Below are 12,838 nucleotides of genomic sequence, written 5' to 3' on the forward strand. Positions count from 1 at the left end.
CTTTGGCTGCAGCCCAATCAGCTGCACCTCACAGCATTGTATCACATAATTGCTTGTCTTGTAATCATCAAATGTTAAGAACTTCTGCCCGGGAGGTGGGCAGCTGAGTCCCTGGGCAGGGTGTGGAGGGGCAGCCCTCAGGAGTGTGCAGGTGGGAACAGGGCCCAGGAGCTCAGCCTTTGATACCGGTCCTTACCGTGGCTCTTCTGTTGCCTGCAGAGTGAGGATCCACGACCTCCGCATGGATAAGATCGCACTGTCGCTCTCCGCCCACCAGCTTGGGGTCTCCGCGGTGCAGATGGACGACTGGAAAGTTGTCAGTGGAGGCGAGGAAGGCCTGGTCTCCGTGTGGGATTATCGCATGAACCAGAAGCTGTGGGAGGTACATTCCAGGTGAGGCGGTTCCTCCGTGCTTGCAGGAGGGCACGGGCAGCCAGGGCGTGCGTTGTGCTGAGTACCCCCACACCCCTCCCATCACCCCAGGAGCAGGGAAGCTGCTGTCCTGGTGGCTGTTTCCACACCTTGAAGAGTCAGAAGGCTGCCTGAGGGGTGAGGCGCAGTTCCCCCTCAGCCCTGCCTGCTCAGGGCCTTTTTGCATTAGGAAACAAATGCAGGTCTTATACATGCCATCTTAAACAGTGGCATCCCAAAACCCATGTGGATGCCCCTCCTACTGGCTGGCAGGGCCTAGGCCTCAAAGTCTTCCTGTTCCACTGCACGAGGAAGTTACACTCAAAGCTTTTGCGCTGATATTCTGGAGATGGGGCTTGTCCCCAGCACAGGCCAAAACTTGTAGGAATGCTGGACTGGAGGGCCTGCATGGGTAGAAACCGTCATGGGAGCCTGCTTGTACCTAATTTTTAAAGACTTATTTGAAAGGCAGGGTGACAAATCTTACATCCATTAGGTCACTCCTTCACAGTGTTAGAACCGGGCCAAGCTGGAGCCAGACATGCCCTCTGGTTTCCCACGTGATGGTAAAGACCCAAGCCCTAGAGCCATCATCCACTGCCTTAATAGGCACATTAGCAAGAAGAAATTGCAATAAAGATGCCACCATCCCCTGGTAAACACGCTGTGCCACCACGCCAGCCCATGCTCCATTGCTGGATCTGGGACCCTCTGGATCTCACCAGCTGTGTGGCTGGCCACACTGTCTGCCTTAGGGACAAGTGGAAAGGCAGGCAACAGACCTGCGCCCAGCACTTCGGAAAAAGCCTTTCTGGGGTCAGTGGACATGAGCGTAGTCCAGAAGGATGGGGCTCCCAGGTGGAGGCCTCAGCTGCCAGTCCAGGTAAAGAGCCAGACCCAGGAGGCAGCAAGGTGCCGTGGAGAACGGCCGCTCAGGGCCGCGCTGTCGCATAGCAGCTCAGGGGGTGCCGGAAGACAGCAGAGGAGACCTGGGGGAAGCTCCTGGCTGCTGTCTTTGAATTAGCTCCAATCCTGCTGGCCATTTGGGGAATGAGCCAGAGCCTTGAAGGTACCCCTTCCCTCTTGCTCTACCTTTCAAATAAGTAAATAGTTTTTAATAATCTGTTTCTTACCTGCAGGCCAGTTGAGATGTCCCTGAGCAGCATCCATCTCCACCGTCCCTGTAAACAAGCAGTTAGGCACTGAGCTGCCACCAGGTGGTGCCAAATCCAGCTGAACTCCACACTGGAATCCCGGCCACAAAGCCCAGTGCTGGTGTTTGCTTTTCGAAGGGGAGACCCCAGTGCGGGGACCCCATCCTCCGGGCCCCCAGGGAGACAGCTCCGCAGCAGAGCACTCCTTCAGCTGGGCCATTCAGTTGCCCCCACCCCAGGGGATGTGCTTTGTGCAGCCTTTGCACCTGCATGGCCCCAACTTGGTTCCCCCAAGGTCAGAATTTTCATTGGCACCAGGCAATGCCACCCTCCCTGCTGCCTCGGGCTAGGCTTGGTCCTAGCAGCACGTGTGGCCCACCCAGGCTGCCCCCACCCCTGCAGAGGAGCCTTCCTGTGGGTGTGGTGCCTCAGACAGGCCCGGGACTCCTCCCCTCCACTCAGCATTTACTCTTTGGCGTCCCCTGCTGCCAAAGAGCTCCTCCCTGCTTTGTGCCATGGCTGTGGCGGCAGCAACACAGAGCGCTCTTCCAGCCACTCGTTCACTCCCCAAATGACTGCAACAGCCGGAACTGGACTGATCCGAAGCCAGGAGCCTTTTCTGGGTCTCCCACGTGGGTACAGAGTTCTAAGAATTAGGCCAGCCTCTGCTGCCCTCCCAGGTCATAAGCAGGGAGCTGGACCACACACAACTTGAATTTGTATCCACGGGGGAATGCCAGTGCCGCAAACAGGACTGGCCAGCTCCACCTCTGGCCTCTGAACCCGTGAGGAAGGTCTCTGAGGACAGGTGGCACAGCTTCAGCCCAGAGCCAAGACCACAAGCTTCTGCTAAGCATCATTGAAGCCGTTTCTTTCCAGGTTTTTCTAGGCATGTTCTCACAGCAGCCCCCGTGGCCCTGTGACTATAGAAGGGGGTGAGGCAGCTGGAGTCACCTGCCCAGGGGCTGGCTCTGGTCCTCTAGGCTGTAGGGCCATTGTTCTGGTGTGCTTCCACTTGCCCAGAGCATGGCCCTGCTGCTGTTGCCGCTGGCCCTGTTCTCACTGGGCTGAGAATGGGCTCCGCTCCCAGCTGCACCCTCTCCCTGTTGCAGGCACCCGGTTCGGCACATCTCCTTTAACAGCCACAGCCTCATCACAGCCAACGTGCCCTACGAGCGGGTGTTGCGCAACCCTGACCTGGACAACTTCACCGCATACAGGAGGTCAGCTGGGGCCCGACACCTCCCTGCCACCTTGTCCTCTGCAGGTTGCATGCTCCAGCAGGGCCAGTCTGAGCAGAGAAAGCAGGAGACAGGAGGTCTTCAAAAAGCTCAGGAAAAATGCCTGTTATTAATGTTATGTGTGGATTTAAAAAAATAGGTACGGATAGACTTCTAATTCCATTTTTCCATGAACTGTTTGAAGTGCACCTGTAGAGACTGCTGTGGCCATAAGCCAGTGGTGGGCGACTGAAGGGGACCCACCTGAGGTTAGAGTCTGTCTGCCCAGTGGTGAGCTGCCGAACAAGAGACCGCCATGGGGTGGGCCCAGGTCATCCTGCAAATTCAGCTGGGGCCTGTGACATCCCTGTTAGGGGCCTCTGTCCCTGGGAGTGAGCGTCAGCTCCAAAGGATAGGCTGCCCTCGTCCCCGGTGAGACTGCAGACACAGGCCCCTGGGGGAGGGTAGGCCGGGGCCCTGACCTGCTGCTGCCTTCTGCCCCCACAGGCACCGGGGCCTGATCCACGCCTACGCCTTCGCAGTGGACCAGCTGGCCTTTCAGAGCCCCCTACCCATGTGCCGCTCGTCCTGCGGCGCCATGAACAGTTACGACTACAACCTCGCGCTGGCATTTCCCTCAGACAACGCCTAAGGACCTGCCCCTGGGGAGAAAGGCGGGCTGGACCAATTTTAGGAATTTTAAAACTCCAGAGAGCCCTGCACTGGGTGTTTTGTGGATGATTTGAGGGAGGGCGCACCCTGAGCCCCCTGAGAAAGCCAGGCTTGCCTGGGCCTCGTTCGTGCTGTTGCTCCTGTGCCTTGAGGGCCGTGCACCCAGCTGAGGTCAGATCCCTGGCCTGGCTTAACACACTTTCCCCCGTGTGGAGCCCCTCTAGGAGCAGAGCCCACCCTGGTGTGCAACTGTGCATTTACACACATGCCACAGAACACAGGGCCCCACGTGCCTACGAGTCACCTGCCTGCCCCGTGCACTGTGCACCTTCTCCTACCCCTTAGTCTGTCCCAGCACAACAGGACAGGGAAACGCCAACCCATGCCCATGGGGGAGCGGCAGAGCAGAGGCACCCATAGGTGTGGGAGCTTTGTTTTATGTCCTGAACAGGCTGGGCTCAGTGGGTGTTCGTACATCACTGCCCCCAGAACAGGCCACATGGGAAGGCCAACAGCAAAGCCCTGAGTGCACAGGACACCGCCAGGAAGCGAAATGACAGGTACCTGGGAACTCCAGAACAGAGCCTTAGTTGAGGATGATCGTGACCATGCTGTGGCTGGCTCAGAGAACTGAGACCCCACTTCAGGAAACTCTGGCGAGGTATTGGGGCCTGGAGCAGTGATGGTCCAGCAGATAAAAACAGGCATTAGGAAATGCTTGGAGAACGGCCTCCAAGCCCAAACCAGTTTTTCAAAGAGACAAGGCAACGAGGTGCTCCACAGAAACAGAGGCAAGGGCCCACCGGGAGGGCCCGAGGAGGCCTGCCTTCGGAGGGAGGGAGGGAGGAGGACTCTTCAGTTTCCCTCCTGCAAGCAGGCGTCTTCGGCTCCTCTTTCCCTAGTCTGGGGCCAGTGGGATTTCTGGGACTTGGTTCCAGACTCACTGCCTTTGTATCCTGCAATACAAACTAGAGCTCGAGTTCAAAAGAAATTAGGCCCATGCACCAAAATTAAAAGTCGCTTCCTCCTTCTGCTGCCCACTGTCAGCAGTTGGGCCCTTGGATCCCTGCACCCCAAGAGCTGCCATGTTCCCCCTCTTCTGCCCTGCCCTGTGGGTGGCTGCAGGTTCCCAGCATGGGGTGGGCTGAAGTCTCTGCCAGTCCCACCTACCCTCGGATATGCACCTGGGACCACCCCGAGGCTGCAGCGCCTTCTCCCCAACATCCTGGGACCTGCCTTCTACCTTGTGCACGCGTGTTGGTATTAAACTTTCGGAACTTACCAATGGCTCGTGTTTAAAGTGTGTCCCACTCGCCATCCTCGGAACGGCCTTGCTGGGCAGCCCACAGTAGAGCTGCTTCACAGGCACTGCCAGCTACAGCCTGAGAACCCAGGGCCCTGTGAGGGAACCGGGTAAGAGGCTGTGTTCCTGGGAGGAGGGGATGGTTAGCTTTCCTCGGAATCAGAGGGAACCCCCATCGCTGCCCCCACATAAGTCTCAGGTGCCAGAGAAGAGTCCCCTGGCCACCAGTGCCCTTGGCCTTGCCCTCTCCATAGCAGCTGGCCAGAGGGCAAAACACTTGGTCCACGAGTGGCGTTCTGGACCCTCTAACAACCGCAGAGATGGGGGTCCTTCATTCCGTTCTACCCAAGAACTAGGTAACCTCCTCTTTCCCCCGTTTCAAGGGCCATGGAAACAGCACCAGAGAAGGGTGACAGGCAGGCCACAGGCGGGTGCAGCCAGGGCTGTCTTCCTCAGCCGGCGTGCACTGTGAACCGCAGCTGTGGTGGCAGAGAGCTTACAGCGCTAGCTTGATGACCCGCGGCGCCGTGAGCCACACAGACCTGCCCACAGTGCCCATGGCCAGGCCAGATGGTTACCTGGCTACGGCTGCAAGCCTGCGGCGACTTGGACCAGACCTGCCTCTAATACGTGGTGGCAGATTCGCGCGTGCTGGGCTCCAGCAGGGGCCGTGTGCACACCAGCCTGCTCCTGGCCGCTCATGTTGACCAGGAGCTTCCAGAAGCAGCCGTTGGACCGCTGTACCCTGGGGACCTCGTCTCAGCCTGGGATGGGAGGGAAAGCCGCCAGCTTGTCTTCGTGTCTGTGGGCTGTGACAAGTGGAGTCTTGCTACTGACAGCTGCAGGCTGTCCTAAGGGGTACAGACATTGGCCAGCGCAGAGCCTCATCTCCTGCTGACTTAAAGGCCAAGCAGCCACGGCACCCTCCCTCATCTTGAGTCATGGGGTCCGTGTTGGCCGCCAGACCCTGCTGGCACTGGTGCCCAGGACAGCTTACCACTCAGTTCTGCCCACTCAGCTCTTCTGGTCTTTCCCAAGGTCACTGCCACAAAGAAGGGCACCCTCCAGGGCAGGTGTTTGCAAAACCCTCACCAGGACACTTGTATTATTAACTCTCGCTCAGCCTACTTGAGTCACCCAGTGTCATCGCCAGCACTGGCCTTGTTAGCTACAGGCAGGTGGGGACAGGTCCCATGGCTCTGTGACAAGGGTCAGAGCTGACTGTCCCCCTGCAGCACAGCCCAACAGACACAAGGAAAGGAACTGTTTGCCCAAGTCGGCCAATGTTGTGTGCCCCTCCCTCAGCTGCTTCATCCATAGCTCATGGTGACCATGGCCACAGGAGGTTCCCCGGGCTGCCTGTGTCAGATTCCCATTGCACAGCCCTGTCACCCACCAGACCAAGTCGCCACATTCCTGGCAGCAACAGCTAACCTCCTCCCGCGCAACATGGGATCATCAGGCTGGATCCTGTGGTCGACATATTTCCCAGCAAATGGCTGCAGGATTCAGGATGCCGGGGAGGGGCCTCCCTGGCCTTCCTGCCGGCTGGGGGCTGCTGGTCCTGCCCGGTCTCCCACCCACGGCCCACACACAGGCCTCTGAAGAATGGACATAGCAGCTTCCTTCTAATCCTGGCTGGACTGGTGACCCTGGGCCTTGCAGTCTCCAGCCTCATGCTTGTCTCATCACCACTGGCCTGCTTGAGAACAAATTTTAGAACATCATCTACCTTGGCCTGCTCCAGATGAGGTGCCCCGTCTAGTATATGCCCAGGAGGCAACGCAGCACCCCTGCCCCAGTCCTGGCCCACTGCCCAAATGGCGAGGCGGTCCTGAGCCCCAGGCCCAGGTTAGCGGTCAGGGCCAGAGGTGCTGTGAGGCCCTGCAAACCCAACCTGGCCCACCTGGAAGCCGACCTCCATCTGCCATCGAGCTGGGTGAGGCAGCACCACGAAAAACGAGCGAAACCCCTGCCAGGGGGATGGCGTCCCCAGTGGCCATGGGCTGCACCACAGCAATTCAGTTCAATCAACGTGCAGATGAGCCGTGGACCACAGCCTCAGCAGCGTCCGGCAGCCTTCAGCGGTTTGCACTGCATGGGCGGCCATCAGCGCCGCACATCTTTATCTGTATCCCAGGCCTTGGGTGCTGGCAAAGGGGATTCATTGTAAGAAACAAAACAAAACAACGTAGCACATAGGAGAGTTCCAGGAAACCCAGGTCCACGGAGGCCGCACTAGCGCCCTCTGCTGTTCAGCACTGCTGCAGTTGCCTTGGGTGGCCAGGCAAGGTGAGTCCCGGAGGCAGCAAGTGGGCTCCAGGTCACAGCTTCAGCCCCCGCCCTGCACTTCCCCAGACACACCAAGCCTGGCCGCCTCAGCTTGGTGGTGTGGGGAGGGCAGAGGACAAGGCCGGGCCTGGGGAGGGCAGAGGAGGCCGCAGCAGGTGCTGCTCCTGCAATACCCTGACTTGAACCAAAGTGGGGTGACTACCTACCAAACCCCAGGTGGCACGCGTGCACACAGCCACTGCAGAGTTCATGGGAAGCGCCAAAAAACATGTCCACTCTGGGATCCCACCTGGAGCACTGCTACAATACGCATGTTCTGGGAATTTTCTGAATCATACTTTTAGGGGTTTTTTGGCCTACTTTCCATGAACTCCCTTCGGTCTCCCCCCCATGTCTCTGTAACTCACGTCACTGCTTTATTCTTTTAACTTAAATGTCAGCTGTCACCTGCCCCCTCAGCACAGACCCACACACTTGGGAAACAGTCACACACCTCCCCGGGTACCGTCCACCCAGAGGCCAAGAGCACCAGGGAATCCCCGAAAGCCTTTGGCACAGCGGTGGCCCCTGCCTCCTGGGTCACTGCCGCCACGCCCAGCTTTCCCACGGCAAGCTGATGACCGTGCATCCCAGCCCCACGAGGTCCAAGCACAGTCCTTGCTATCTGTGCAGCATCAGCGTGCACATGTGTGTGAGGGACTAGCCACAGGGAAGTCACACAACAGGTACACTCAGCTTTGCTTCCGGGAACGTCACAAAGCAGACATTTAGGCCTGAGCTCACTGCATGCAAACCGGGGTTCTGTGCACACGCCCCTGGGGAAGGATACCTGAGCCTTGTTGAACCTTTCCTGGTATGAACCCTAATGCAAGGATATGAGTGAGGCAGATAAAGCATGTTAATTTTAAAACCTCAAGTGGCAAACTGAATCGTGCAAGTCACAGTGGGCCTTGCTGTTACCAAGAGAACGTCTCAGGATGGCTTGCACAGAGAGCTGCCTCCGGGTGCAAGTCGATAAAGGAACTGACTGTACCACAAATACAAGCGTTCTGAACCACACCCTCGGCCAGCTGAGGGCCACCCCAGGTTCAGAGCCACAAGAGCTGGCGCTCTGCTGACCTTGCCCTTGTCCCGTCCCTCCCCACAGTGCTAGGCGGTGACAGGCGCAGTGGTCAGAAATGCTTACCAGGCACTTCAGTGGTGAGTCTCCCCGAACACAGCTGCAATCCCCGGGGGTGCCCACGGAGTCCATGGGCAGCCTAGCCAGCAGACCCCCAAGCTCAGAGCTGGGGTACGGAATGCCAAGACCACCGATGGAGGGCACAGGCGCCTGGGCTCCTCACGTCGTCTCATCCATGTACGTCCCGATCTCGACGGCAAGATGGCCTCACTCCAGCCCTGGCCCACGGAGAGTCCCAGGGGCGGGGCGGGGTGGGGGCTCACCCTGCCGTCCCCCACATAGGCAGGAGAGTGAACCCCCTGAACATCCGCAGCATCTGGTGGCTCCCCTCCTCAGTACTGCCTGCTCCTCACATAAGGGGACTCCAAAAAAGTTCATGCAGATGGAAATGAAAAGTTAATTTTGGTGCAAAAAATTTCAAGAGCTATGCAATGAGGGTTATTCAATAAGTTCGTGGAAAATGTGTTTAAAGGGCCACAAACTGTGTGCATTTTATGCTTTGTTTTGGTTCTTCACCTGAAGCCCTTTTTCCACGACCTGCTTGAAGCTCCCTCCAACTGTTCTGAGCTACCAGATGCCAGGGCACCCATGGACGGGAGGAGCCGTGTTCCTTAACAAACCCTTTTATTATTATTATTATTACTATTATTATTATTAGATTAAAAACATCAGTGTCCCACATCCCCTCCCCGCCAGGGTGTGTGACGTGAGGATATGCGTGGATTATTTTATAGGAGCATCCACTGCAGAGCACACAGGGGCCGCCCCCAACCCGAGCACAGCTCTCCCAGGGGCCGGGGGTGCAGGCGCGTCAGTGGCAGAGGGCGATGGTCTCCATGTTGAGGAAGCGGACGTGCATCTTGGTCTCGATGTCAATGCCCTGCCAGATCTGCAATCCACGGGGTGGGCATCAGGGTTGGCTGGACCTGGCCTACACCGCAGCTGCTCCAGGCCCCCGCCCCCGCATCACGGAAACCTTCACCAGGGCCTGCAGCTTGGGGGATTTGTGCACAAATTACAGGACCCACTCCCCGACCCCTGTGCATCCACCCAACGACAGGGTCACCGTGGCCGTGCTGCCCACTTCCCAGGACACAGGGTGGGGAGGGGCTCAGATGGAACCATGCTGGTGGCAGATGTATATGTAGACTTTGAGGACTCATCAAGCCATGGGAGACGGCACACGCCGGCCTGGTCCTTAGAGCCTAGGGTAAGGGGTGTGTTATGCATAGACTCAGGCCAGTGGTCCCAGCCATGGTGACAGCCTGGTGAGTGTTTAGGCTGAGGAATCCCATCACTGCCACGACACCATGCACTTGCCAGTGCACACGGGCCCCTGGGAACCGCAGACTAGGAGGAGGGGAGTTTGAGCAGCACCAGGAACATGGTGGGCGGACCACACCTGTCTCTGCTTACGTAAGGACTTGCCACCCTCAAGCTGCCACTCCCAGCATCTCCAGAGATGCCCATGGGGCTGCCACTGTCATGCTGCCCACAGTCCCCAGGCACTGCCCAGTCCCCTGCCCCTGCTCTGGGCACTGTGAGGGATTCAGGGACAATGTCTAGTTCCTGTTGAGCTGTGGGCTAGGGTCTTGACAACAACCCCACATACAAGCTAAGTGTGACACCTGCTAACTGCCAGTTACTGCTGTGGCAGTGGCCAAGGGTGCCAGAAGGAACCTGGGACACGGCTTCTGGCTGGGATGGTGGGAGAAGGAAGTGGGTTCCAGAGGCACAGTCATGCCAGTGTTCGGGTTAAACCAGCGCTGCCCTGCCCCAGCCGCCTCTCCCACTCCTCACCCTGCAGTCTGCTCAGGGCTGCTTTCCCGAACCAGCAGGAGCCAGCAGGAGCCAGCAGGAGCAGGGGTGACCTGCGACACAGGTTCCTCCACCCCACCCCACTCCAGGCCTGTGCCTCAGGGAGCCAGGGCAGTGGTCAGGCCCCCAGGGACCAAGCTTTGAGCCCTGCTCCAGGCATAGCCCCGACAGAGGTGCTGCCCGGCTGGCCTGAGACCTCCCACCCACCCCTGTTCTCTGCTGTCCTTGGTATTCTGACTCCCAGCCAGGGCCATGAGGAGTGTGTGGCAAGCCCCGACACCCAGTGGCATCAGGCTCTACACCCTGGAGCAGGGGCTGGGACTGCACAGTCAGGGATGCCTGTGTGGGCAGCTGCTCAGAAACAACACTGCCCCTCCTACACAGGGGCTCACTGACAGAGATGCTCGAGTTGTCCCGGGACTCAGCAGTGCACCATGTGCCCACAGCCCGAGCCCTCACACACCCCCAAAGCACACACAGCTCTCACACACTTGTTGCAAACACAGGCTTTCAAAACCACATCCCCGGGGCAAGTGAAGGGCAGGCCATGCCAACAAGGGTGTCGGCCTTGGCAGCTTCCAGAACTCCTGTCTCAGCTGTGGAGCAGGACTGCTGCTGAGACAGGACCCAGGCTCCCAGGTGAGAGAGGAGTTCACCCTCTGGTAGATGCCATGGGCGTGGCTGGCACTGGCACTAGTGCAGTCACTGTTGATGGCAGCCTCAGGATAAACATGGGTGAGGACAGCGTGCCCTGCTCTGGTCACGACCAGCCTCAACCTCAGCCTGGGGGGCTGCTGGGCGCTGGGAACCTAGTCCCTGACCACTGTGGGTGATAAGCCACGTCTTTACCCTGGACCCTGCAGCTCCCTGCGCCCCCGCCCCCGCCACCTCCTGTACACCCACCTTGAGGAAGTCCTCAAAGGTGATTCCCTCGTACACTTGATCGGGTTCCTGGAGAGAGAACACACAGCCAGTGAGGCAGAGGGAGGCCCCGCCCACAGGTCACCCACAGCAGCGCTCCCTCCCCTCCTAGGCCCCCAGGGAGGGTCCAGGACAAACAGGCCTGGCCGTGGGCACTCCTGAGCTGGCATGGCCCCAGGTCACGGCTAAGCCCCTGGAGGCTGATAGGAACCCTTGCAGGCCAGCCCCCAGGGAGGAGGGCTGAGTGTGAACATGAGGCCACCTTGTCTTGGCCCCAGGGCCTCTCCCAACCAGCGTGACTGCTGTGCCAGTCTCCACCTGTGCCCTTCCTGCTCTGGGGACATTACCTGGGGTCCCACCCCTTTCCCTACTACTCTGGATGCATATATGACCAAACCTTGTGACACTGCTTCCCTGGCACCCCATGGCAGTGGCCATCACGGAAGGGCAGGACACATCCATCTCTGTGGCCCCTAGGGCCAGCTGCCACACAGCCACTTAGGACAGTTGGCACCCTCGCCAACAGGGATGAGCCTGGAGACACACGTCACTAGGCAGAAGCACCTGCCACCAGACAGCCCCATGCATGCCCAGTGGGCCTGAGTGTGCATGTGTGGACAGATGTCAGCTCAAGGCCATCTTGCCAATCAGAACCACAGGCCCAGATAGTGCTACGGCACACAAGCTTCCAGAAAATGGGATTGAAAGATAATTCCAGCATAGACATGCTCCTAAACCCACTTTTTCAATTAGCATTTCTGTGAACTTGATGAAGATTCTTCATACGTGCTGATTTCAGAAACTCTGGGGACGCATGCGTCGGGCACAGCAGCTAAGGCATCACTCGGGATGTTCAGATCCCACCTGGCAGCAGCTGCTCTGGGGCCGCAGCTCCTGTAGACATGCGCCATGAGGCGGCGAGGGACTGCTCCACTGTCCCCTCACCCCTGTGGGCCACTTGATTGGATTCCCAGCTCCTGGCTTCAGCCTGGCCCAGCCCTGGGCCGTTGTAGGCATTTGGAGAGTAAGCCAATGAGTGAGAGATCTCTCACTATCTCTGTTCTCAAAAATTTTAGGGGCCAGTGCTGTGGTGCAACGGGCTAATCCTCTACCCTACATCTACATGGGCAAGTTTGTGTTCAGGTTGCTCCACTCCTGATCCAGCCCTCGGCTTGTGGCCTGGGAAAGCAGTGGAGGATGGCCCAGGTCTTTGGGCCTCTGCACTCTTGTGGGAGACCCAGAAGCAGCTCCTGGCCCCTGGCTTTGAATCAGCTCATCTCTGGCCATTGCAGCCATTCGGAGAGTGAACCAGCAAGTGGAAGCCCTCTCTCTCTCCATCTCTCCTTCGCTCTGCAAATCTGCCTTTCCAATAAAAATAAATAAATCTCTTAAAAAATTAAAAGCTATGTATTTAAAAGGCAGAGTTGGAGAGAGAGAACCTTCCATCCGTTGCTTCATTTCACAAATGACACAATGGCCAGGCCAAAGCCAGGAGTCAGGAGCTGCAGGCAGGCCTCCTGTGTGGGCGGCACTCGGCCACTCTCTGCAGAGCTGGCCCAGCAGCAGGGCAGCCAGGACTCAAGCTGGCACCAATCTGGGATGTGGCGTCACAGGCACCAGCTTATGCCATGACACCTCTTTTCAGTCTGTTTTGCCACGCATGTTCTTGAAATCCCCACACCCATGTGGGTGTTGGCATCTTCAAGAAGAATTCCTCAGGGCCTGGGCTGAGAGCAAACAGTGGCACCCGCTGTGCTGCCCCCTGGGTCTGGCCCCAGGATTCCACACTGCTGCTGCCCATGACACCCCAGTGCCCCAGGGGCTCAGACCTTGTTCCCACTCAACCAACAAGAGGCTCCGGGGGTGC

The 12,838-nt window shown here is 58.3% G+C and overlaps 2 protein-coding genes across 6 annotated transcripts in view; one reads left to right on the plus strand and one right to left on the minus strand.

Annotated features, from left to right (window-relative positions):
- The window catches only part of FBXW8 (F-box and WD repeat domain containing 8), a 114,361-nt gene extending 110,722 nt beyond the window's left edge, over nt 1-3,639 (plus strand). Inside the window, exons 9-11 of the mRNA XM_004597796.3 lie at nt 220-393; nt 2,678-2,788; nt 3,293-3,639. Of these exons, the coding sequence (XP_004597853.2) occupies nt 220-393; nt 2,678-2,788; nt 3,293-3,437 (430 nt within the window). The 3' untranslated portion in view covers nt 3,438-3,639. The remainder of the gene's footprint in view (nt 1-219; nt 394-2,677; nt 2,789-3,292) is intronic.
- A 5,259-nt stretch (nt 3,640-8,898) lies between these two features.
- TESC (tescalcin) overlaps nt 8,899-12,838 on the minus strand; it is a 46,161-nt gene continuing 42,221 nt past the window's right edge. For 4 of the 5 annotated variants that reach the window (XM_058656707.1, XM_058656709.1, XM_004597776.2 and 1 more), the window contains exons 7-8: nt 10,954-11,001; nt 8,899-9,121 (exon numbers count right to left, since the gene is read on the minus strand). In XM_058656707.1, the coding sequence (XP_058512690.1) occupies nt 9,044-9,121; nt 10,954-11,001 (126 nt within the window). In that variant the 3' untranslated portion in view covers nt 8,899-9,043. The remainder of the gene's footprint in view (nt 9,122-10,953; nt 11,002-12,838) is intronic. The other variant, XR_009244380.1, reaches the window with a different exon arrangement.

Source organism: Ochotona princeps, chromosome 29 (assembly GCF_030435755.1).
Source record: "Ochotona princeps isolate mOchPri1 chromosome 29, mOchPri1.hap1, whole genome shotgun sequence".
NCBI classification, from domain to species: domain Eukaryota; kingdom Metazoa; phylum Chordata; class Mammalia; order Lagomorpha; family Ochotonidae; genus Ochotona; species Ochotona princeps.